The 26,089-nt window shown below is 41.9% G+C and overlaps 1 protein-coding gene across 1 annotated transcript in view; it reads right to left on the reverse strand.

Moving 5' to 3' along the window:
* GUCY2F (guanylate cyclase 2F, retinal) overlaps positions 1-26,089 on the reverse strand; it is a gene marked incomplete at both ends in the record, with an annotated part of 197,736 nt that overhangs the window by 25,972 nt on the left and 145,675 nt on the right. Inside the window, 4 exon segments of the mRNA XM_080653124.1 lie at positions 13,103-13,122; positions 13,126-13,199; positions 24,630-24,715; positions 24,717-24,726. Coding sequence (XP_080509250.1) covers positions 13,103-13,122; positions 13,126-13,199; positions 24,630-24,715; positions 24,717-24,726 — 190 coding nt within the window.

Raw genomic sequence — 26,089 nt, forward strand, 5'->3', positions numbered from 1 at the left:
AAAAGTATCATTTTATTTTCTCTTTATTTTACTTTGGGATTAGTGTTCTACATTCTATTTTCATCTTTCCTTTAGCATCATTTCACTATATCTCAACTTTACCTTTATGCCATCACTCTCTTCCTAACTTTTCCCCTTTTGTTGTCCTGTTTCTCTTACCATTTTCCTGCTTTAGATTTTCCCTATTTCTTTCTTTTTACCCCCTGTTAAAATTTCACCCTACTTATATATCTAATTTCCAATCCCCTGCTCCAAGTCCATATACACCTGTCTCTTCTTGGTCTTCACTATCCAAAAAATTGTTTTTCTCTCTATCCTTTTGTTGTTGTTTGCTTTATTGTTGATTATATCAATTTTTTATGCTTGTTTGTGAGATTGTTTTGCTTATTCTTTTTTTTTGTGTGTGTGTGTTTTGTTATTGTTTGTTTTTTGCTTCTGTTTTCCCTTGCCTCGTTTGATATTAGTTGTTGTTTGTAGTTTGTATTCATCTCCAGGTACTTATTACTGGCATTTGTTGGGATTAGTGGCTGTTCTATTGGAGTTTTCTCCCCGTATATATAGTTTGTTCCCTTCTTCTTTTGTATTCTCTGTCTTTTCTCTCTTACTTTTTTTTTCCTTTTCCCAATTTCATTTTTGCACTTCTTTCTTTCTTTCTTTCTTTCTTTCTTTCTTTCTTTCTTTCTTTCTTTCTTTTACTCTTCTTTCTCTCCTATCCTCTAATTTGCCTTTCTCTGGTGGTCACCTTTATTTGGGGTTATTAATATCGTGAATACATTTCTGTTCAGTGCCTTGTGCATTGCACCTGGTTGTGTATTTTTGTGCCTTTAAATCAATGCAGGAGAGAGAGAACTACATAACCAGACACCTGGACAAGAGAGACCATGGGGAGACAAAGAAACAGCCCGCATATGAAAGAAAAGCAGGCATCACCAGACAAGAAAGTAAACGAAATGGAGGCAAGCAACCTGCCAGAGAAAGAATCCAGAGAAATGGTCATAAGGTGGCTGAAAAGAATGGAAGACAAATTCCACAATATGTGTAAGAACCAAGAGGAAATGAAGAAGAACCAAGAAGTGAAAAATGACATCATTGCTGTAAAGAACTCAATAGAAAGCATGAAGAGTAGACTAGAAGAAGCAGAGGACCACATCAGTGAGCTAGAAGACAAGGTAGGAAAAAATACCTAAGTAAAGCAGCTTCTAAAAAAAAATTAAAAAGCAGAAGGAGTGCCTAAGGGAACTTTGGGACAACACAAAACAAAACAACATCCACATAATAGGTTTCCAGAAGGAGAGGAAACTGAGGAAGGAATAGAAAACCTGTTTGAAGAAATAATGACAGTAAACTTCCCTGATATAGGGAAGAAAAAACTCACACAAATCTAAGAAGCTCACAGAGTCCCAAGCAAAAGGAACCTCAAAAGACCGATGCCAAGGCACATTATAATTAAATTGGGAAACACCAACGACAAAGTAAGAATCTTAAAAGCAGCCAGGGAGAGACAGAAAGTTACCTACAAAGGAACCCTCATCAGACTAGTGACTGATTTCTCAACAAAAACCCATCAGGACAGAAGGGAATGGAATGAAATATAAAGTCATGTAAAGGAAGGGTCTGAATCCAAGAATACTGTACCCAGCAAGGCTATCAATCAAAATGGAAGGTGAAATCAGGAGCTTCACAGACAAAAAAGGACTAAGGGAATTTATTACCACCAAACCAGCAATGCAAGAAATGCTAAAGGGTCTGCTGTAAAAAAAAAAAAAAAAAATAGGAAGCAAAGAAGGAACACAGGGGTAAAGAATAAAAATGGAGTCAAATAAGCACCTATCAATAATAATTTTAAATGTAAATGGATTAAATGCCCCAATAAAAAGACATAGGGTAATGGATTGGATAAGAAAACACAACCCATATATCTGCTGTCTACAAGAAACCCACCTCAGAAAAAAAGACGCACACAGACTGAGGGTGAAGGGATGGAAAAAAGGTTTTTCAGGTGAATGGAAATGAAAAAAAAAAAGCTGGGGTAGCAATACTTATTTCTGACAAATTAGATCTCAAAATGAAGGACATAACAAGAGATAAGGAAGGCCACTTCATAATACTAAAGGGAGCAATCCAACAAAAAGAAATAACTCTGGTAAACATATATGCACCCAATACAGGAGCACCCAAATACATAAAAAAAACTCCTGGACGATATCAAGGGAGAGATTGACAGCTATACAATCATAGTAGGAGACTTTAATACCCCACTATCACCATTGGACAAATCCTCTAAACAAAAAATCAGCAAAGAATTATCAATCCTAAATGACTCACTAGACCAGATGGAATTATGGACATCTTCAGAACATTTCACCCCAAAGCCACAGAATATACATTCTTCTCAAGTGCACATGGGTCATTTTCAAAGATAGACCCTATGTTGGGTCATAGGCAAAGTCTCTTTCAATTCAAGAAGATAGAAATCATATCAAGCATCATCTCAGATCACAGTGGCATAAAACTGGAAATCAACTACAATAAAAACAATCCAAAAAAATCAAACACATGGAGCCTAAACAGCATGCTATTAAACAATGACTGGGTTACCAGAGTGATCAAAGAAGAAATAAAAAACATCATGGCAACAAATGACAATGAAAACACAACAATCCAAAATCTATGGGATACAGTGAAAGCAGTCTTGAGAGGGAAGCTCATAACTCTACAAGCCTACTGCAAAAAACAAGAAACAATGGTAATAAATTACCTAACCCTACAACTCAAAGAGTTAGAAAGAGAGCAACAGGAAAAGCCCAGTGTAAGCAGAAGAAAGGAAATAATAAAGATCAGAGCGAAGATAAATGACATTGAGACCAAAAAAACAATACAAAAGATCAACAAAACCAAGAGCTGGTTCTTTGAAAGGATAAAAAAGATTGATGAACCTCTAGCCAGGCTCACCAAGAAGCAAAGAGTGAGGACCTAAATATACAAAATCAGAAATGAAAGAGGAGAAATAACAGACCCCACCAAAATACAAAGGATTGTTTAAAAATACTATGAACAACTCTATTCCAACAAACTGGACAACCTGGAGGAAATGGACATATTCCTAGAAAAATATAACCTTCCAAATACGTGAAGAAATAAACAACATACTACTAAAAAATGACTGGGTCAAAAAAGAAATAAAAGATGATATCAAAAGATATATAGAGACAAATGAGAATACCACAACATATCAAAACCTCTGGGATGCAGCAAAAGCTGTAATAAGAGAAAAGTTTATATCACTACAGGCCTATCTCAAGAAGCAAGAGAAGTTCCAAGTAAACAACCTAATGTCACTCTTAAAAAGACTAGAGAAAGAAGAACAAAAGCAACCCAAAGTTAGCAGAAGAAAGAAAATAATAAAAATCAGTGCAGAATCAAATTAGACAACAAGAAGAGTGTAGAAAAAATTGATAAAACAAAGAGCTGGTTCTTTGAAAAGATTAATAAAATTGACAAACCCCAGCTAGACTCACTAAGGAAAAAAGGGGAAAGACCCATATAAACAAAATCAGAAATGAGAGAGGAGAAATTACCATAGACATCAGAGATATACAAGGGATCATACTAGAATATTATGAAAGGATTTATGCCACCAAATTCAATAATCTAGAAGAAATGGATAAGTTCCTAGAAATATATAACCTTCCTAGCCTAAATCATGAAGAACTGGAAAATATAAATAGACCAGTCAACAGTGAGTAAATTGAAACAACCATCAAAAACCTCCCAAAAAACAAAAGTCCAGGACCAGATGGCTTCACCAGTGAATTCTACCAAACGTTCAAGGAAGAATTAAAGTCTATTCTTTGCAAACTCTTTCAAAAAATTGAAGAAAAGGCAATACTTCCTAACACATTCTTTGAGGCCAATATAACCCTAATACCAAAACCTGGCAAAGATAACACAAAAAAAGAAAACTACAGACCAATATCCCTGATGAGTACAGATGCAAAAATCCTAACCAAAATACTAGCTAATCGAATACAAGAGTACATCCAAAAAATAATACATCACCATCAAGTGGGATTCATTCCAGGGCACAAGGATGGTTCAACATTTGCAAGTCTATCAACATAATACACCACATTAACAAAAGAAAGGATAAAAATCATATGATCTTGTCAATAGATGCAGAAAAAGCATTTGATAAGATACAACATCCATTTATGATTAAAACACTCAATAAAATAGGAATAGAGCCGAAACCGGTTTGGCTCAGTGGATAGAGCGTCGGCCTGCGGACTGAAGGGTCCCGGGTTTGATTCCGGTCAAGGGCATGTACCTTGGTTGCGGGCACATCCCCAGTTGGGGGTGTGCAGGAGGCAGCTGATCGATGTTTCTTTCTCATCGATGTTTCTAGCTCTCTATCCCTCTCCCTTCCTCTCTGTAATAAATCAATAAAATATATTTAAAAAAAAATAGGAATAGAAGCAAAGTACCTCAACTTGATAAAGGACATATATGATAAACACTCAGCCAATATCATATTCAATGGTGAATAACTGAAAGCTTTTCCCCTTATATCAGGAACAAGACAAGGATGTCCTCTCTCACCACTCTTTTTCAACACTAGAGGCCCAGTGCATGAAATTCGTGCTCGGGTACAGTCCCTAGGCCTGGCCTGTGATCAGGGCCATCTTCCCCAGCTGCCTGCAGCCAGCCCTGCCCCCTGCCGCCACCCTCCCCTGGTTTCCCGTTCACCATGGGGGGTGGGGAGGGACCAAGAGGTGGTCAGTGCACCTCATAGTGACTGGTCGAGCAGTCATCTGGTCGTTCCACCATTCCATCAATTTGCATATCATTCATATATATATATATAGATAGATAGATAGATAGATAGATAGATAGATAGATAGATAGATGTGCTCCAATCCTTCCACTTCCAGGGAAAGGGGCAAAGGAGGGTTGCTGAAAGTGATAAGGGAGGCAGCAGGGTGAACTTTATTTTGGAGGGGAGAGTTTCCTCCTGATGAGGGGCTTCAAAGGACAGCAGCCTACTTCTGCTACCCTCTGTCTCCAGAGATAAAATTTCTGATTGGCATCTGGCAGGACAGAGAAGTTGCAGGTACAGGACTGGGAGCACCTTTCTGCATGCAGCTCCCTGGAGAGTCTCTCCCGGCCAAGGAAAGCTTTGTTCTAACCATTTCTCTTGGATCCAGGGCTGCTGGGTGGTCTGGGGCAGGAGGGAAGAATGGAGGTGGGGCAGGGCAGGGCAGGAAGAAGTATGGGGTAGAAGACAGGAGGGGTAGGGAAGGAGAGGGTGAAATCTGTGTATGTATGGGGGCGCTGGTGCAGAAGGAGAGTTGGGGTCAGCATAGGAAGGTTTGGAGGTACTGGGGGAGTAAGAGGGACCAGCAGATGCCAGAATAGGGGAAAGGGTCTATGGAATCAGGTTGGGGTCCTTGAGGGTGAGTATAGACTAAGTCCCTTCCCTAGACCCTGCCATCCCAGGTGGCTAGTGGGAGGGGTCCATAGCGAGGTGCTGAGCCCCCTACACTTTGTGTCTGAGGCTCCAGAACATGTGGCCAACACATCCCTGCCACTCCCGCCGAAGTGCTGCCATTTGGAATGCATTTGCAGACACATGGATTGTTTTTAAGTTAATGCTTTTTAATTCACTCTGTTTCCCACTTGTTGTTTTTTATTGAAAAGGCGGATTCTGCTGGTGTGTGTTCCTTTGCAGGGGAAGCAGGGGTGTTCTCCATGGGCAGAGATCGATGAGAAATAGAGACAAAAGGCCCAGTGAGATATGGGGAATGAGTAAACATGATCAGAGAGCAAGGAACAAGGAGAGAGATGCACAGGACAAGACAGACAGCCACAGAGAACCCAGGAAGGCTAAGGGAGGGACTCAGCCCTAAGGGCAGAGCGAGTGTCCTGAGAAATCTTGCTTCAGGAAGGCTGATCTCTCCACCTCCAACTAAGGCCCCTGGGGCTGAGCTTGCTCTCTGCACTCTGGTTCCCTTCAGCATAGACATGGCTGAACTGGCCTCAGGGAAAGGACTGGAAGGATGTGGTAGGCAATGGACTGAGTAAGTAGGACCAGGGTAGCCAAGGGCTAGGTATTCAAGATCAGACAGAGAGAGGAGGACCTGGATGCATTCCTTCCCAGGTCCCCACACACCTTCTGTTTTTGAGCAAAGCCCGAATCCCAAATACCTGTGCCACGGCTCTGGAGAGTGGCTGCCCTGGCCTCCTGTACTGCCTATGGTGAGTTCCTTAACCTCTCTGAGCCCTGGCTATGCCACCTGTAGGAGAGGAGCACTGGTGTCTGAGGTTCTAAATGGCTCAGGGGGAGAGAAGATAGAGCATGGTCTAGGACAAAATCCAGGGATTTTTGGCCTTGGCTGCTGCCCCGGGCTCACATTTATGTAGGACTTGCACAGACAAGAGAGCCAGAAGCTAGCACTTCCTTCCTTCACAGCTGAAAACCAGTTCATCCTTCCCCTTCCCCCACCCTGCCACCCCTCCTCTCCTCATTGGTGCCTGGTACTCAAGAACCTTCCCAGCGGCCAGTGTAGACACACAACCTAGGACACACAAAGATATCCCCAAGCCAGCACATGGTGGCTGTGTAGACAGTTGGGCAAACACAGACACACCACACAGGGTGCTATGGATGGGAATAGAGCTTCCCGGCCCAGTGAGAGGGCTCATTCGGAGGATCAGTGGCTCCGTGGGTGCGTTCAGCCTGGGTGCAGCTCCCAGGCCTGGAGTTGGTGAACTGAAAGCCCAGGATAATTAGAGCTAAGTACATGTGTGCAAACAGCCACAGAGGAGGCCTGGACTGGCCACCCCTCCCCCGGCCTGCCCCTGTGATCCTGCCCCAGCAAAGGGGCTTTGCTGGCACAGCTGGGGCTGAGGGCCTGGGGGAAGGGCATGCAGGCGGAGAGCCCTGGGGCCCAGGGGTTGGGGTGAGCCTTCCACTTCCAGAACGCCCCCGCAATTACACACTCCAGTGCACACTGTGGCCCCAGGATGGCAGGTCGTGATCGGATTAGGAATTGGGCCAGAACTTGATCCGAGCTCCCCTTGGCCTTGTGCTGAGTGGGTACTGGTGGCATGGGCCCCAGCATTTGGGTCCTTAGGTTTCTATTATCTTGGCCTCCTGAGCATTCCCGTATCTGCAAAGATTCAAGACGGGGCTCTCCTTGTATCCTGCCACAGGGAGTGCCTGTCTGAAGCCAGGGATGAGGAAGGGACAGAGTCTGGTGCTTGGCTTTTGGTGATCAGTTTGTCTCTGCCTGGATGTGCCACAGCACCCCAAAAGAGTGACTTTTCTGAGCTTTCATTTGCATGTGCATACCGTGCATGCCTCCTATGAGATGTGGAGTCCAAGGGGAAGGAGAAAGGTGCAAATTCCTCATGTGTGAATGAGGCTTTATACTTTGAACTGCTAGCCTGAATCAGTGATCTAATTTTGTGGTTTCAGGAGCCTTTGGTGGGTTGGGTTGGAGTGGTGGTGGGGTTGGGTTTTACATTTCTATAGAGGCCTGGTGCATGGGTGGGGTCTGGCCAGCCTGACCTGATGGGAGCCCCCGATTGGGGTGGGGGTCCCCACTGGGGGGTGGGGCAGCCGGGACGAGGGGCCACGGTCATTCTGGTTGTTCTAGTCATTCTGGTCATTCCGCAGTTTTGGTCACTGGCCTTTTATTATATAGGATAGTACTGGAAGTACTAGCAAGAGCAACAAGGCAAGAGAAAGAAATAAAAGGCATCCAAATAGGGAAGGAAGAAGTCAAACTGTCACTTTTTTGCAGATGACATGATGTTGTATATAGAAAACTCTAAAAACTCTACCAAAAAACTACTGGAAACAATAAACAAATACAGTCAAGTTGCAGGATACAAAATCAATGTGCAAAAATCCATTGCCTTTGACTAGAGGGAGTGTTTGTAGGTGTCATGGCACTTAGCTATGGGCTTTTCATCTGCTTTCTGCTCTGGGGAGGCACGGAGCTGTGCTACTCCCAGTATAACAGAAAGCTCTGCTATGTTTTAATTTTTATGTACAATTATGACAATTAGCACATTATAAAAATATAAACCTTTGCTTTTTACTATTTCTTTATCACTGTTTATCGATAATATCACTTGGTTTCATAATGTAAATACTATATATTGAACAAATTAAATGTCAAAATTTTTTATTGCCATAGTTCATGTTAATAGTGAGGCTTTCAGGTGTCTAGAGTTTTTCTGGTTAATATTCAATGCAAAACTACTAGATGGATCCCCTAATATGTATACTCTTTTTATCTGACGGAATAAATAAAACTATGATCTTGAAAGTGCCTGAAAAAAATAAAATCCATTGCCTTCCTGTATACCAACAACAAAAATTCAGAAAAAGAAATGGAGAAAACAATTCTGTTTGCAATCACAACCAAAAGAACAAAATACATAAGAATAAACTTAACAAAGAATGTGAAAGACCTATATACTGAATATTACAAAACATTATTAAAAGAGATTTAAAAAGACACAATGAAATAAAAATATCCTGTGTTCATGGATTGGAAGAATCAACATAGTTAAAATGGCCATTTTACCCAAAGCAATATACAGATTTAATGCAATCCCCATCAAAATCCCAATGTCATTTTTTTTTAAATAGAACAAGAAATCATCAGATTTGTATGGAACCACAAAAGACCCAGAATAGCAAAAGCAATCCTGAAAAAAAAAGAACAAGGCTGGAGGTATCACGCTACCTGACTTCAAAATATACAACAAAGCTACGATAATCAAAACAGCATGGTATTGGCAGATAAACAGACACACAGACGAATGGAACAGAATAGAGAGCCCATCCATAAAATCAAACATATGTGGACAGACAATTTTCAACAAACGGGCCAGAAATGCACATTGGAGTAAAGATAGTCTCTTCAATAAATGGTGCTGGAAAAACTGGAAAGCCACATGCAAATGAATGAAATTGGATTGCAGTTTGTCCCCAGGTACAAAAATTAATTCAAAATGGATCAAAGACTTAGACATAAGAGCCAATACTATAGGTCACATAGAAAAAAATATCGGTACCAAACTTATGGACCTGGGTGGCAGAGAACATTTTATGGACTTGACCCCAAAGGCAAGGGAGGTAAAGGCAAAAATAAATGAATGGGACTATGTCAAACTGAAGAGCTTCTGCACAGCAAAAGAAACGGACAACAAAACAAACAGGCAGCCAACCGGATGGGAAATGATATTTGCAAACAGTAGCTACGACAAAGGTTTAAATTCCAAAATATATAAAGAACTCATAAAACTCAACACCAAACAAATAAACAATCCAATCAAAAAGTGGGCAGAGGACCTGAAAATAACCTATCCCAAGAAGACATACAAACAGCCAATAGATATATGAAAAGATGTTCAACCTCACTGGCAATCAGGGAAATGCAAATTAAAACTACAATGAGATACCACCTTATACCAGTTAGAGTGGCCATTATCAACAAGACAAGCAACAAGAAGTGTTAGAGAGGTTGTGGAAAAAAGGGAACCCTCATTCACTGCTGGTGGGAATATAGACTGGTACAACCACTATGGAAAGCAGTCTGGCAATTCTTCAAAAATTAAAAATAGAGCTACCATACAACACAACAATCCCACTCCTGGGTATATACCTGAAAAACTCAAAATCATTTATACGCAAAGATATATGCACGCCTGGGGCACAGACCCTCACCCCCCAACCTTGCAGGGGCCTGAACCCTCACCCCGTCTGAGGGAGGTCTCCTAACCCCATGGCTGCTTTGCTTCCCATGCCCAGCTCAGATAGGGACACAGGTAACAGACAGAGACTTGGCCTACAGCAGCTGCCCTATATCTAAATCCAGCCTAGCACCAGGAATGCTCAGGGCCTACTCAAGAATGCAAATAATCCTTCCCACTAATATTTACAGGGTAAACTAAGATTGTTGGTAGAGTATTAAATTTGACAGTAAAATAATAATCAAGTTTTCAGATTAATTTAAATAGGCTAATTGAAATAAGTGAATATTCAAGAAAATTTAATTGTACTGGACAAAAAGCTGTTCCTAAAGTGGTAACTAAAATTTCTATTGGTAGTTCATCTCATGGTAAAATTCCTGAACATGCAATGAAAATAAAGCAGTCATATTTTTGTGCAAAAATTAAAATTTAAAGTTATCAAGACTGCATTGTAAAATTTACAAAAGCCTCCACTAATAAAAAAAAAGGGGGGGGGGATAGTAGGGTAATATCATGTAAGGAAAAATATGCTATAAGTAAGCTATAAGTAAATTACATCTAGAAAATTTTTACTTTACAAATTAATTTTCATTTGTAATGCTAATAGCAAGACACCCATGAAAAACACACATGGTGTCTAAATAAGACAAAGGAAAATTGTTTGGGCAAAAATAAAAAGGATCCCAAATCAATTATATAGAAAAGATTCCTTTATTAACTTTTGGTCGAGAATATGTTTGTATATTTTCAGAAAACAACTCCAAGACCATGTGGATTCCTGCAACAGAGAGGAATTGACAGGTCTGCTCCAACCACGAAGACAAGAGGAGAAACAGTCCAGAGATGGAAGACGCTGACGACGCCTTGCCATGCTAGCAGTCAGCAGCTGTGCGTCGCAGCAGGTTGCCTAGGACCAAACCAGAGAGGGTCGGACCTGCATTGCCACCATGTGCCCACCATCCAGATATCATTGCTGACATGTACACATAAGGAACTGTTTGACATTGAAACGGGGACTCAGAACTGTTGGACATTGAAATTCGGACTCAAACATTTTTTGTTATTATATGTTTATTTCTAGTCTGCAGAGACAAGATTTTTTAAAGGAAAGAAATTTGGGAAAAATAGATACAGAGGCAAAGAAGCATTAAAAAGACTGTCAAACTACAGCGGGAAGGCAGGGGAGGTTGGGCGGGGGGCTGTAAGAGATCAACTGAAGGACTTGTATGCATGCATATAAGCATAACCAATGGATACAAGACACTGGGGGGTGGGGCAGGTAAAGGCATGTACTGGGGGGTAGGGGAGGCCGGGGGGGAGGTCAATGGGGGAAAAAAAGGGAGACATATGTACTACTATTTGTAATACTTCAAACAATAAAAAAGGAGAAAAAAAAGATATATGCACCCTTATGTTCATTGCAGCATTATTCACGATGGCCAAGAGTTGGAAACAGCCAAAGTGCCCTATGATGGAGGATTGGATCAAGAAGATGTGGTATATATACACAATGGAGTAGTACATGGCCATAAAAAATGATGAAATAGTGTCATTTACAACAACATGGATGGACCTTGAGAACATTATGTGAAGTTAAATAAGTCAGAGAAAGCTAAGGACTATATGACTTAACTCATATGTGGAATATAAAACAGAAACTTATATACACAACAGTGTGGTGGTTGCCAGAGCGAGGGGGATGGGGAAAGAAAGGGGTCCTAATATGAGGTGACAGGAGAAGACTTGACTTTGGGTGGTGGCCACATGGTCCTATATACAGATTTTGTAAATTAGTAATCCACACATGTAACCTATATGTTCATGTAGACTAATGTTACTCTAATAAAATTTAAAATAATGGAAAAAAATAAAATAAAATCCTATATAATAAAAGTGTAATATGCAAATTGACTGAACAACGCAATGACTGGTTGGCGGGAGGTGGGACCAGCGAGTGGGCGGCACCAAGCCAGCCAAGGTGCGTGCCAGCGGGCAGAGGGAAGGGGCAGCAAGGGATGGGGGGCAATGACAAACAGCAGTGGTGCAGGGGTGGTCAGGGGGGCAGGGCCATCTGCTTGCCTGCCAATGCAGGCCCCTGATCAGCCTGCCCAGTTGCCTCCCTCAGAGGGAGGCCACCAGTGGGGCAATGGGGGGCGGGGCCAGCCACTTGCCACTGGCGCTGTCCCCTGATCAGCCTGCCAGTTGCCTCCTGCAGAGGGAGGCCAGACTATAGCTTAGGGACATCCCCTGAGGGCTCCCAGACTGCAAGAGGGTGCAGGCCAGGCTGAGGGACCCCCCTGAGTGCACAAATATTCATGCACCAGCCTCCAGTAAAATCAATTAAAACATGTAAACAATAGTGCACCTCATAGGAAAGTCAAATTCTGGGCAATAATATAAGAGAGAAAGATGTAACTCATAGTCTGAAAAATGTAGGCGTTTTAACAATCTTACTCATTGTAGCCATATATATATATATGGCTAATATGCTAAGTGTCTGACCATCTGACCAGTTGCTATGATGCGCACTGACCACCAGGGGGCAGACGATCAATGCAGGAGCTGCCATAATGTGCACTGGGTATTTACAAAGAAACGGCACCGAGGACCTGGAGCCCACGAAGCAATACTCAGCTTCCCCCAAGTGGGACAGACGCCCCACCACCACCCCAGAGCAATAGCCCACGAAATTGCAGTCAACACTGGTGAGACGCCATGGCACAAAATTCGGCCCACAACCCAGCCCAGCCCAGAAATGGTCACTGTGGGCACCGGGTAATGACATCATGTAGCAACACCCAGCTTCCTCTCCCTAACAGCTAGCCTCCTTGGAGTTTCTTCAGCCCAGCAGGTGGAAACATTTTACACTTTAATCAAATGTCTGTGAAGCATTTTCCCATGCCTCATCTCATTTGATCCTCACAGAAGTCCTGGAGTAGGTAGATAGGAGACTCAGTGGAATCCAATTTTCTTTTCATTAGCAGGAAAATGGAGATTTAGAAAGTTTAGAAACTTGACCCAACTGAAAAGAAGTAAGAAATGGTTTTCTCACTGTGCAGAATATAGTCCAACACTGCTGCAGTTAAATATTTTACCCTTTGTTCTCCCTGCATGATCTACAATAATAATCTGCTTCATGTTGATATTTACTGCTGTGTTTCTGACAATTATCTGAAAGAGAAGTTGGGGTGCTTCACTGGGCTGGAAAAAGTTTAGCTAAATCAGAAAGCAGGTCTAGTTAAGCAAGTTTATTCTATATATATAAAAGGCTAAGTTGATTCACGCATCCACGATCTTCAGAAGCAGGTGTGTCCAAGGGTTTGACTTACAAAACAAAAGGACATTATATCTTCCTCAAAGCTCCACTTCATAGCCCTCACTCAGAGCTTGAAGAATTTTCTTGGTGCTATGACTGACATGAATGTGATAAACTAAAAAACAAGAGAGAGAGAGAGAGAGAAAGAGAGAGAGAGAGACATGACTTTGGATATTTTCAGGTAAAAATCAATGAGAAAATATTAATATAATGTAGAGAGCCTTCTGGGAAGGCACATGGATACCTTTTTAATTCTTATCAGCTGAGCCCAAAGGCACTGGCAGAATCCTGTTATCAGTACTGATTTCTTATCCATGTACTTGGAATGAGGAACAAAAAGGACCTTGACCCACCCAAAATAAGGAGCTTACTCAGATCCTGATGAATAGGATTTGGGCACACCCGAAACTCCTTTTGATCATAAAATCCCTTTTGGAAACCAATAAATATGCTGTGTTGTCTGAGGTGTGTGTGACTGTCTCTCTATCAGAGGACAGGAAGCCACCCGGCACCCAGCTTGAATCTATTTCTGTCTCTTGTCTCTTTCTTTCTCTAATTTCTTAATCCCCAGCTCCTCCCCTCAGGAACCTGTCTTTCCCCCTCTCCGTGCGGGACTCGGAAAAGGAAGAAACACAGCACCACATTTGGCGCCCGAACAGGGACCTGAGTACGGAGGGAAAATAGGCGAGGGGGTCACTTCCAGGACGTGCGCGCAGATTAAGGTAAGTTTTTGGGAAGTGTATTGTGTATTGTGAATTGTGAATTCACTTGAATAACTGGGTATAAACATGGGTAATTCAGAGTCTCGGAAAGGAGATTCTTCCTCTTCTTCCTCCTCCTCCTCCTTCTCCTTACCCCCACCTTCCCCCCCTTCACCCACTGCCTCTCCTGCCGCTGCTCTTAAGAGTCAGCCTAACAAGTATTTACCTCCTAAATATGAGCGGAAGCCAGAGATTGAGAAAAGGAGATACAAACATTACCATGAGCGAGATGATTTAGATGATGAGGAAGATCTTGCTCACAGTTTTGAAAAAACAACCCTAACCCCCCAGCCTTTATGGCCAGAAACTGGCACACAGCCAAATATGAAAGTAACTACAACTGCTGTGCCGCCGGTACTATCCCCTTTACAGCTGACCTTACAGGAGGCAAGAAGAGCTGGAGAGGATATGACAGGATTTTCAATGTATCCGATCCTAGAAAGGCCAGACCCTACCAACCCAGGGCAGATACTGAGAGTGCACGAGGCCATTCCTTTTAAAACCCTCAAGGCATTTAAAACCTCTGTCTCCACATATGGCCCCACTTCTCCATTTGTCTTGAGCTTGATTGACATTGTAATTAGTGAAGCTCTGCCGCCTCACGACTGGCAAACATTGGCTAAGGCATGTTTTTCCCCTGGAGATTATTTACTGTGGAAATCCAATTGGACTGAAATTAGTGAAAAACAGGCAGCTAAAAATCAACAACAAGGTGTGCCTATCACTCTTGAAATGTTAATAGGAACTGGAACATGTAGCAGCTTACAGGCTCAGATGATGTTCTCTTTGCAAGCTTATCAGCAGATAAATATTTGTGGCACTAGGGCTTGGAGGGAGTTGCCCACTAAGGGAGAAAAAAGCATGGACGTTACAAAAATTATACAGGGGCCAGAGGAGCCCTATCAGGACTTTGTGGCATGGTTGCTTCAGGCAGTAGACAGAGTGGTTGGAGATTCCAATACGGGATCCCTGTTAGTGAAGCAACTGGCTTTTGAGAATGCCAATAGAACATGTCAGGAGGCTCTACGCCCCTACAGAAAAAGGGGGTCAATTTCTGAGTTCATCCGTATTTGTGCTGATATTGGGCCATCCTATGTTCAGGGAGTGACTTTGGCTGCTGCATTGAAGGAGTCTCTGCAAAGGGACCATTCAGGGAGCAAAGAAAAACGGACTTGTTTCACTTGCGGAAGGCCAGGCCATATTGCAAAGAATTGCTGGCAACAGGTTGCTTCAAGGGGACAAGGAAGTTCAGCTCCTAGTCTCCCTGCTCTGCAATTGGGGTTTTGTCCTCGCTGAGGCAGGGGAAGACACTGGGCCAATAACTGCCGCTCCCAGAGAGGCATTGATGGCCAGCCTCTTGACCCACATCAGGGAAACGGCAAATGGGGCCGGCCCTGGCCCCGCCAAACAGTGGGGGCACTGTCGTACCATACTGGCCTGCCTACAACCGGTCCACTATCAGGGAACTCTATCGCGCCACCCCAGGAAGTGCAGGATTAGACCTCTGTCCCATTGCCAAATATGTACTAACTCCCAATATGGGTCCACAAGCAATCCCTACAGGGATTTATGGACCATTACCTAAAGGCACCATGGGACTTATTTTAGGAAGAAGTAGCTTATCTATGAAAGGATTTCAAGTTTTACCAGGTGTGATAGATCAAGACTATACTGGTGAAATTAAAGTTATAGCACAGATAACAAGTACCATAATTCAAATTTCTCCAGAAACTAGGATAGCCCAGATTGTAATCTTGCCCTATTGTACGGCTGGGAAACTTCTCTCCACAGAGCTTCGGGGAGAAAGAGGATTTGGATCCTCTAATCAAATGTACTGGGCACAGCTAGTTAAACAAGGGCGTCCAGAGCTAGAGTTAAAATTAAATGGGAAATTTTTCAGAGGAACAAAAGATACTGGGGCAGATGTTTCCGTGATTGCCTCCAGGCACTGGCCCCCTGCATGGCCTCTTAATACAGCTACTGCCAATCTACAAGGCATTGGCCAAGTCTCTCAGCCTCAACAGAGTGCGCAGCTTATCAAATGGGAAGATTTAGAAGGAAATACGGGATATTTTACACCTTATGTGCTTGATCATTTACCTATTAACCTCTGGGGAAGGGACGTTTTAGAGCAAATGGGAGTATTACTAATGAGTCCCAATGCTGTGGTTACAACTCAAACGTTAAATCAAGGATGTTATCCCTTTAAAGGATCAGGCAAAAGGCGGCAAGGCAGCCTATCCCCTATCCCCACGTCTACCCAGCCAGGGGGAAGAGGGTTAGGATACAGTGAGCCGCAGCTTTTTCATTAGGGGCCTTGGTCATCTCTCCAACCCAGAAGACTGCTGCAAAGATTACATGGCTCTCTAACGACCCTGTTTGGGTTGATCAATGGCCCTTAACTGAAGAGAAGCTTCAAACAGCACAACTTCTAGTACAAGAACAGCTTGAAGCTGGTCATGTTGAACCTACTTATAGTCCTTGGAATACACCTATTTTTGTAATTAAGAAAAAATCAGGTGGATGGAGACTTTTACAAGATCTCCGAGCAATAAATAAAACCATGGAGGTTATGGGCCCCCTTCAATCAGGGCTGCCCTCACCTACTGCTATTCCTCTTAATTATGAGCTACTCATTCTAGATTTAAAGGATTGTTTTTTCACTATCCCTTTGCATCCAGATGACTGTAAACGATTTGCATTTAGTGTCCCTACAATAAACTTTAAAGAGCCAGCAAAGAAATACTGCTGGAAAGTGCTGCCGCAGGGAATGGCTAACAGTCCTACATTATGCCAGGATTTTGAGGATGCAGCTATCCTCCCCATAAGACGGCAGCACCCCCAAGCATACATCATCCATTATATGGATGACATCTTGTTGGCTCATGAGAATGTGGACACCCTTCATAAAGTTTTTGCAGATTTACAACACTCTCTCTTAACTCTGGGACTGTGTATCGCACCAGAAAAGGTACAGAAAAGTTCTCCTTTTCAATATCTAGGTAGTTTAATTGAAGGACGTACTGTGCGTCCTCAACGCTTACAAATTCGGACGGATTCATTGGTAACTTTGAATGATTTTCAAAAATTACTTGGGAACATTAATTGGGTTCGTCCATCATTAAAATTGACTACTGCAGATTTAGCTCCTTTTTTATAGTATTCTTCGAGGAGATTCTTCACTATCTTCTCCTAGACAATTAACTGCAGAAGCTGGTATTGCTTTAACTAAAGTTGAAGCTGCCCTTGAAGCTGCTCAGCTTGCAAGAGTAGATTTAACTAAACCCCTTCAGGTATTGATTTTCCCTACTACTCATACTCCCACGGGAGTCATTTGGCAGGACCCAGGTGTAATAGAATGGCTTCACCTGGCTCATTCTCCAGCCAAAGTATTAACGCCTTTCCATGATTTGGTTTCTCAGCTCATAGCAAAAGTACGGCACAGACTAGTTCAATTGGTAGGGCAAGAACCTTCCCTCATTATAGTGCCGTTTACCACAGCACAGCAAAGTTGGCTATGGCAATACTCTATTAATTAGCAAACAGCTCTTGCTAATTATCCTGGTCAAATTGGAAGTCATTATCCTGCTAATAAGATTTTGCAGTTTCTGTCTGTCACAACTTTTATATTTCCAAAAATAGTTAAGCAGCAACCTCTTCCACAAGCACTAACGGTCTTCACTGATGGATCCAGCTCAGGGAAAGCAGGATTTTATAGTGTAAAGAGTTCTAAAGTAATTCAGACAAATTATTCCTCTGCTCAACGAGTAGAAATCCAAGCTTTAATTTATGCTTTAGAAAACTTTGCCTCTGAACCTGTCAATATCTACAGTGACAGTGCTTATGTAGTCGGAATGGCTACAATTATTGAAACTGCTACTATTGGGCATACAAACTCTGAAGAGCTATTCCATCTGTTTATCACCTTGCAAAGAGTTATTAAAAAACGGCAATTCCCATGTTTTATTGGCCATATTAGATCCCATTCTGGCCTTCCAGGTCCTTTGGCTGCAGGTAATGAGGAAGTAGATCGTCTCGTTGCCTCAGTAGAGGAGATCACCCCATATTCCATGGCACAGGCCTCGCATGCCCTGCATCATCAAAATGCCTCTGCCTTGCGCAAGGAATTCCATATTTCTCGAGAGCAGGCTCGACAAATTGTCAAGCAATGCCCTCAGTGTGTTATCCACCTCCCTGTACCAGAATTAGGGGTAAATCCCCGAGGACTTAAACCTAATCAAATCTGGCAAATGGATGTTACTCATGTACCTGAATTTGGCAGATTTCGGTGGGTCCATGTTTCCATAGACACATGCTCACGTTTCATTTTCGCTACTCCCCGAACAGGGGAAAGTGCAAAGCATGTAATTAACCACTGCCTAGCAGCTTTTCCAGTCATGGGATGGCCCCTAGAGATAAAAACAGATAATGGACCTGCATATGCTAGTTCCTCCTTTCAGAAGTTTTGTAAGCAATACCGAATTGTGCATAAAACAGGAATTCCCTATAATCCTCAGGGACAGGCAATTGTAGAAAGAGCTAATCGAACGTTAAAAACGCAATTACAAAAACAAAAAGGGGGAGAGAGGTATAATCCTACTCCACAGAATCAGTTAAATCATGCCCTTTACACTTTAAATTTTTTAAATTGTGACGAGGAAGGTCACACAGCAGCCGAGAGGCATCAAACTCCTGGTGCCGTAGCATCTGCTGGTATGGCACAATGGAAGGATTTACAAACAGGACAGTGGAAAGGGCCAGATCCAGTAATGATGTGGGGAAGAGGGCACGTTTGTATTTTCCCAAAAGGTGCTTCTAACCCCATCTGGGTGCCAGAGCGAGCAGTACGTCACCACCATAGACCTGGAAGAACAACTCATCCCACCATTCAAGAAGCTGAATATCACACCTCGGGTGATAATCACAGCTCAGCCAACAGCCTCTGGTGCAGAGAAGTTTAAAGGTGGCAGGAGAGGGCAAAGCTATCTGCTCTCCTGCAATGAGATTACTTAAAAGGTTTCTTTAAAATTCATAAAATAATCTGCAGGAAGATTCTGATCTTGGCCAAATTGGGTGTTAGTTATAAAGAAAAAAATTGAGATCTGTCTTTTAAGCATGAAAAAAATGTGGCCAGATCTGTTGCAAAAACTTCCCCTAAGGTAAGCAGGATGTAGGGGAAGGGAGAGACACGTGGTGATCCAATATAGACACCACTCCCCAAGAAAGCCACCATAAGAGGCCTCATATTCGCCATCTTTCCTTTTTCCAGCTAATGAATTAAAGTTTTTACAAATCCATAAATGCATCGGGGATTTCTGTGCTCATGTAAAGTGAAAAGGCCAGTTTAAAAACGAGTGTGCATAGTTTTTGAGCTGGGCTTGACACTTTTCTGTGTACAGAATAAAAGCCCTAGAGATTTTAGCTTTAAAGATGGCGAAGATGAACTGGGAGACAAATTAAAGCTAGTTTCCCAAGGCATTTTAAGCAGCCCCTTTTGAAATACCTGCCCTGAGGCAAGTAACCAGCAGGAAGTAGATAACAAGTTTGCATATGAATGGCGGATGCAAAAACTAGTAAATCATATATGAATATAAATATTTGTTTGATGGTTTTTTTTTCCATGTTAAAATTTCAAGGCCTTAACAGAGATGATTCTTGTAAAGCTCCAAGGGCCCAGAGTAATACAAGAAAATTATTCTCTCTTCTTAAAAGAAATCCTTTTAAAACATCTAATATACTTGAAATTGCATGGTATTATTCTACAATGTCATTATAATTTTTGATATTTTACAAACAGCATATTGTACAATTAATCCAAACAAACTTAAAAATCTAAATTTTTTTTAATGTTTGGCAGCAATTTAAAAGGGACATGAAAGGATTCAATTCCTTCCACTGTGTGAAAGGCCTCTTGGGAAGGTACTTGAGCATTCTATATTGGCCCTTTTTGTCAAAAGGAACCCTCTTCTCACAATTCAATTGCCCACAGCTGTTGCTTGAGTTTTCAGTTCATTCTGAGGTTGAAACCTCATGTTGGATGGTACCATAGATCTGTCTCTCGCACAATGGTGTGAGCTGGGCCCTCCCTGGAGAAGAAACCTGGGTTCCCCAAGATATATGATCAATGCCGGGGTGCCCCACCAGTGGGGGGATCCCAAGGCAGGTGCTGGGCATGGAGGCCATAGGGGCATAGGCTACCAAGGAGACAGAACTGAACCTTACATCACCCTGCTTGGCCCCGGAGGATGGCTGGTTAGTCAATGACGGATAAGACTCCTCAAGGGAGGGGCAACCTAAGACAGGCACAGTCACAGGGGGCCATCAGGAGAGAACTTGGGGGTCAACAGAGGTGTGGCACAGATCCTCACCCCCGCAACATTACAGGGGCTTGAACACTCGCCCCTTCTGAGGGAGGTCTCCTGCCCCATGGCTGCTTCGTGCTTCCCATGCCCAGCTCAGATTGGGACCCAGGCAACAAACAGATTTGGCCCAGCTAAGACTGAGACCCAGGCAACAGAGAAGTGGTTGATGGCAGCTGCCCTATACCTAAATCTAGCCTAAATCCAGGAGTGCTCAGGGCTTTCTCAAGGATGCATATAATCCTTTCCATTAACTAAAATTGTTGTTAAAGTATTAAATTTGACAGTAAAATAGTCAAGTTTTCAGATTAATTTAAATTGGCTAAATGAAATAAGGGAATATTCAAGAAAATCTAATTGTACAAAAGGCTGTTCCTAAAGTATTAACCAAAATTTCTATTGGTAGTTCATTTCATGTTAAAATCGCTTAACATGCAATGAACCCTAAAGCAGTCATAATTTTGGGCAAAAAATTAAAAGGATCCCAAGTAAAATTCATAAAAAAGATTTCTTTATTAACCTTTGGATGAGAATATGTTTATATTTCCAAACACTCCAAGACCATGTGGATTCCTGCAACAGAGAGGAATTAGCAGGAAATGATTCAGCCATGAAGACAAGAGGAGAAACAGTCCAGATATGGAAGACGCTGACGACACCTTTCCATGCTAGCAGTCAGCAGCTGTCACTGCAGGTTGCCCAGGACCAAAACAGAGGTCAAACCTGCATTGCCACCATTTTTCCACCATCCAGATGTCATTGCTGACATGTACACTTGGAACTTTTGGACATTGAAACTTGGACTCAGAACTGTTGGACATTAAAATTTGGACTCGGAACTTTTAAACATTGAAATTGGGACCTAAACATTTTTTGTTCTTATATGTTTATTTCTGGTCTGTAAATGCAAGATTTCTTTTAAAAAATTAAAATGGGGGAGATGTAGAGAGCCATCTGGGAAAGCACATGGATACCTTTTTAATTCTTATCAGCTGAGCCCAAGGGCACTGGCAGAATCCTGTTATCAGTACTGATTTCTTATCCATGTACTTGGAATGAGGAACAAAAAGGACCTTGACCCACCCAAAATAAGGAGATTACTCAGATCCTGATGAATAGGATTTGGGCACACCCGAAACTCCTTTTGATCATAAAATCCCTTTTGGAAACCAATAAATATGCTGTGTTGTCTGAGGTGTGTGTGACTGTCTCTCTATCAGAGGACAGGAAGCCACCCGGCACCCAGCTTGAATCTATTTCTGTCTCTTGTCTCTTTCTTTCTCTAATTTCTTAATCCCCAGCTCCTCCCCTCAGGAACCTGTCTTTCTCCCTCTCTGTGAGGGACGTGGAAAAGGAAGAAACAACGCACCACAATATAATAAATACCACCACATCTAAATGAACTAGACCATAAACAAAGTCCCTGAGAGAGAGAGAGCTTTATACTTTTTTAATGTGTTTTTATTGATTTTTAGAAAGGGAGGAAGGGAGAGTGAGAGAGAGATAGAAATGTCAATAATGAGAGAAAAAAATTGATCAGCTGCCTCCTGCACACTCCATACTGGGGATCAAGCCTGCAATTTATGCGTGTGCCTTGACCAGGAATCAAACCAGTGACCTCCTGGTGCGTGGGACAACCCTCAACCACTGAGCCACACAAGCTGGGCCTTGAGAGAGAGCATTAGTTAGTATTTCATAGGAGGAGGGGGGAATTATGGTCTTCCTCATCAGGCCCAAATAAGGTTATAGAATATTTTAGCTCCTAGATACCACCTCAGATGAAAGACCATACAATAGAAAGGTGTTAATTTAATTTGAGGGTTGAGGTGGAGAAACCAGCAACCACTGCTGTGCTCTCAGCTGATATGTGATCTCCTCTGAAGGAAGTGAGGCTTCAAGGAGTCTCTCACAGGCTCCTGCCAAGGTTGAACTTCCAAGGTTTACATATCCTACTTAAGAGACGAAAGAGTGACTGACTTTTCCATATACATCCATACAACCATCTTTCAACATTTCTGCACATAAAATTTTAAAAATCAATGAGAAGTGACTCAAGACCTCTCATAACATTTTGTGCCTACTACATATTTATAGTTGACCTTTGAGTAGGTTTATCTAGCTGTGTACACATAAGAATGTATTATTTTTCAACTAAGGATCCTAACCTGGGGTAAGAGCTTTATATAGGGAACTAAAAAATTTTGTTGGAAACTAAGTGTAATTACTTGGTAAAGAAAACTCATTTATTAACTCAAGCAGATTCCTTGGCCTTCCTGAAAACTGTTGTCCTATAAAGGAAAACCTTGTTCAAGTTGAGTCTTAAATATAAGTCCAAGATTTATTCTCATGCACATTTGAGAAGGTAATTCTTTTACAAGCTTAGTATAATCTAAGTAGGAAGGCATGGCTGAAAAGTATTGGAAGAAATTTCTGGAATGTTTACTCTAAATGACTTTCCTTTTTGCCATGTCACTACTGTTGTTGGTGTCTTCCTCACTAACTCATGGCCACCCAGAAAAATTGTTCAAAAAGGGTTGTCCTATTCTTAAAAGTCATATAAGCTTCTAGTGTGTTCCTAGCCAGCCCTATGTGTGCCATTTCACTAGCATTTGGTTTTCAGGGAGCCTTTCACTAGAGTAATCCCACTGGCGAGGAACACACAGCTCATAAGAGAGAGACCACCATCTACTTGTGTGGCAAGGAGGATCACTCCAGGGCTATGTCACTAATCACTTCCATTCCAGAATCAATGGATACAACTAGGCACAAAGGAGGTATTGATGAAATTGACTTTTTAATAGACCTGTGACATGCCCCAGTCTCATATCCAATATGAGGTTAGAGGTACCACTTTACAGACATTCAGTCAAGTATAGATTTTTAATGCCATATTTCAGTTAGTTATTAGCTTCCAGAAAAGCATATTAACCAGCTCTTTTAGTGCAAAGATCACATGTGTATACTTCTTTGTATCCCTCCTAACGCCTTCTTTGCATAGTCAGTGTTAAACACCTGCTGTATATGATTCATTCCATTTTCTTATTCCTAGCTCATCACTAAACAAGATGCTGCCTAAATCTGAAAATTCAATTTCTGCTCTCAGCTCTCTATATTCAATGTGAAATGTGTGAAGTTTCCTTGGTGCAGACCAGAATATGACTTTAGTCTTCTACAAGCTTACATCAGTCCAGTAAATTGTGCCAAATCTGCATTGCAGCTCCATGATCAATTTCACTTAATCTTAAGATGCACTTCAAAAGCAAAGTCATATGCTTATAGCAGTTCTTGTAAGACTATGTCCATGGGCCTCAGCCATGTCCATAGAGTTTGAAGACTTTCCCAGATGTCAGAAAATTTATTCTGACAACAGCTTCTAAATTCCATGCTGCCTCCTTAATCATGGCTGCATAGGCTAGATTGACTAAGACTGGAACCATTGTGCAAGCCTATTTCTGCACATGAGTGATGAGGAGTGGGGTCAGACAGCGCACCACCCACTGTGATATAGGCCACCATATCATCAGGGACTAGTTTGCATATATTGCTGAAATTTAAGACGAGCTGTGTTACCTGGTAACTGCCAAAGCCAGGGCTACTAAGGGCCTGTGTTTTTTAAGTATAAAAACCATAAAAAGTATATATAAAATTTATTATTTTCCTATACTAGCATGAACAAATCTCTGCTCAACCAGGATATATGTAAAAGCATATTGTAATTCAAATACTGCCTTAGTAGTAGCAGTACATAACCAAGAAAGAGTTGCTGGCAACAGACAGATGTCATAATAGTTTGTACAGTTTTCTTCTCAAAGAAGGAGTGGTATCATGGACACAGTGGATATTTTGATAGAAGCTAATGGTTTCATATATAATCAAGTTCGAATTAATTATTTCAGAATCCCAAACTCCTTAGGTTGGGGGTTTATTGGTAGCTAAATTTAAGGGAGCTATTTGATGAAGCCAGAACTCCTGGGGTCCTAACTAGTTCAAAAAGAAGACCAGAGCAGCAAACAGCAGCTGGCTCTGGGTATGTCTCCATAAACTAGTTGAAAAACTAAAAATGTCAGTTCCTTAGTTATTTCTTTTTTCAACATGATTCCCCTAAACACATCAAGTTGGCAAATTTTTTCCTTTACCCAAATAACTTTTTTACTTGTTTTGATCAAATACTTGCTGCTTCAGTGTCACTTAGCTACAGTTTCATTTCTAGAACCAGAAAGATACATGTTCAATCCAACATCACCCCCTACTGTTTTGCCATTATAGACCAGGAAAAATGTGTTAAATCTTCTTAATCTTTTCAAATTGTGTTTTATTTTTCTTCAAAACATCAAGTACCCTACTCTCTTCCTCCTCTATTGAGGAAGAATTACTTTCTCAAAAGTAAGAGATTACTATACCATCCACCATACTATAGGTACTCACATAATCCTGTTGATTCCATCCCAGAAGCTATGTTCACGGTATCTCCGAATAAGCAGTATCTGGGCATGGTGAGGCCTATCACTCCCAACAACTGGCTCTACAGAGTAGCAGGCAGTTAGGATTACAGTCAACAGGTATGCATTCAATGCTTCATAAAAGAATAAAGTTGCCACCAAATAGCTCTGAGAATCTGAAGGAAGTCTTATAATGAGTAATGAATTCTTTGACCTATGAGAAGCAAGTTTATAATGATGCAGACATGACTACCTTTCTGATTTATAGCTTTTTTCCAAGCAATAGTTATACCCAAGATGCTTATATCTGTCAACAGGGACAAATAAGCATCAAACCCAAACCAGAAAGAATGGGCAGGGACTCGGGATTCAAACATATTTGTTGCAAGAAACAAAATGGGACACTCTCTTGTGCCTTAGTATTGGAAGTAGGAATGCCATAGGGCTATATGTCTCTCAAACTGTGTCTATCAAGACAATTATTACTAAGACAGTTTTAAAATCCAAAAAGAAGTAGAGTTAACTTTCAATCTTTTGTATTAGAAGCACGGAAGAGCAGTTATATAGATAACCCACGAATATTTTCTATTTGCCCTTAGAATGTTTTTTGCTCTTATATTTTAATATGGCTGTGTTAGGTGTTCATAGAATGAACATTACTTGAAAAACTTCAACAACCATACTGAAAACCTAGTTCTAGGAGTAACTAGGAAGTTCTTCACCTTTACCTTTCTGATTTCTACTCTGTTTCTATTAAATTTGTTCAGCATTGTCTTATTGTTGTTTCCTGAGTTAGAAAAAGTAATTAGTCTTTCTGCTTCAAAAAGTCCTTTCTAAACTTTAATTTTTAAGAATAAAAATAATAATTACAAAACCTAAGTTTCTCATTTTAATTCATTTCTCACCCATTCAGAAGCATTCACTGAGCCCTGAACTGGGCACCTAGGGGAATAAAAAAGAAATGTAACACATAGTCTCAGTTCTCCAGGAGATCATAGTCTAACTAAAGGCCTGGTGCATGAAATTTGTGCAGTGGGAGGGTGTCCCTCAGCCCAGCCTGCAGCCTCTCCAATCTGGGACCCCTCGGAGACTGTCTATCTGTAAACAGCTAAACCAGCAGTGGGATATCCCTCTCACAATCCGGGAATGCTGGCTCCCAACCGCTCACCTGCCTGCCTGCCTGATTGCCCCTAACCACTTATGCCTGCCAGCCTGATCTCCCCCTAACCACTCCCCTGCCAGCCTGATCGATGCCTAACTGCTCCCCTGCCGGCCCGATTGCCCCCAACAGCCCTCCCCTGCCAGCCCAGTCACCCTTAACTGCCCTCCCCTGCCAGCCTGGTCGCCCCTAACTGCCCTCCTCTGCTGGCCTGCTTGCCCCTGCTGGCCTGATCATCCACAACTGCCCTCCCCTGCCGGCCATCTTGTGGTGGCCATCTTGTGACC

Source organism: Plecotus auritus, assembly GCF_963455305.1.
Source record: "Plecotus auritus genome assembly, chromosome: X".
Taxonomy (NCBI): domain Eukaryota; kingdom Metazoa; phylum Chordata; class Mammalia; order Chiroptera; family Vespertilionidae; genus Plecotus; species Plecotus auritus.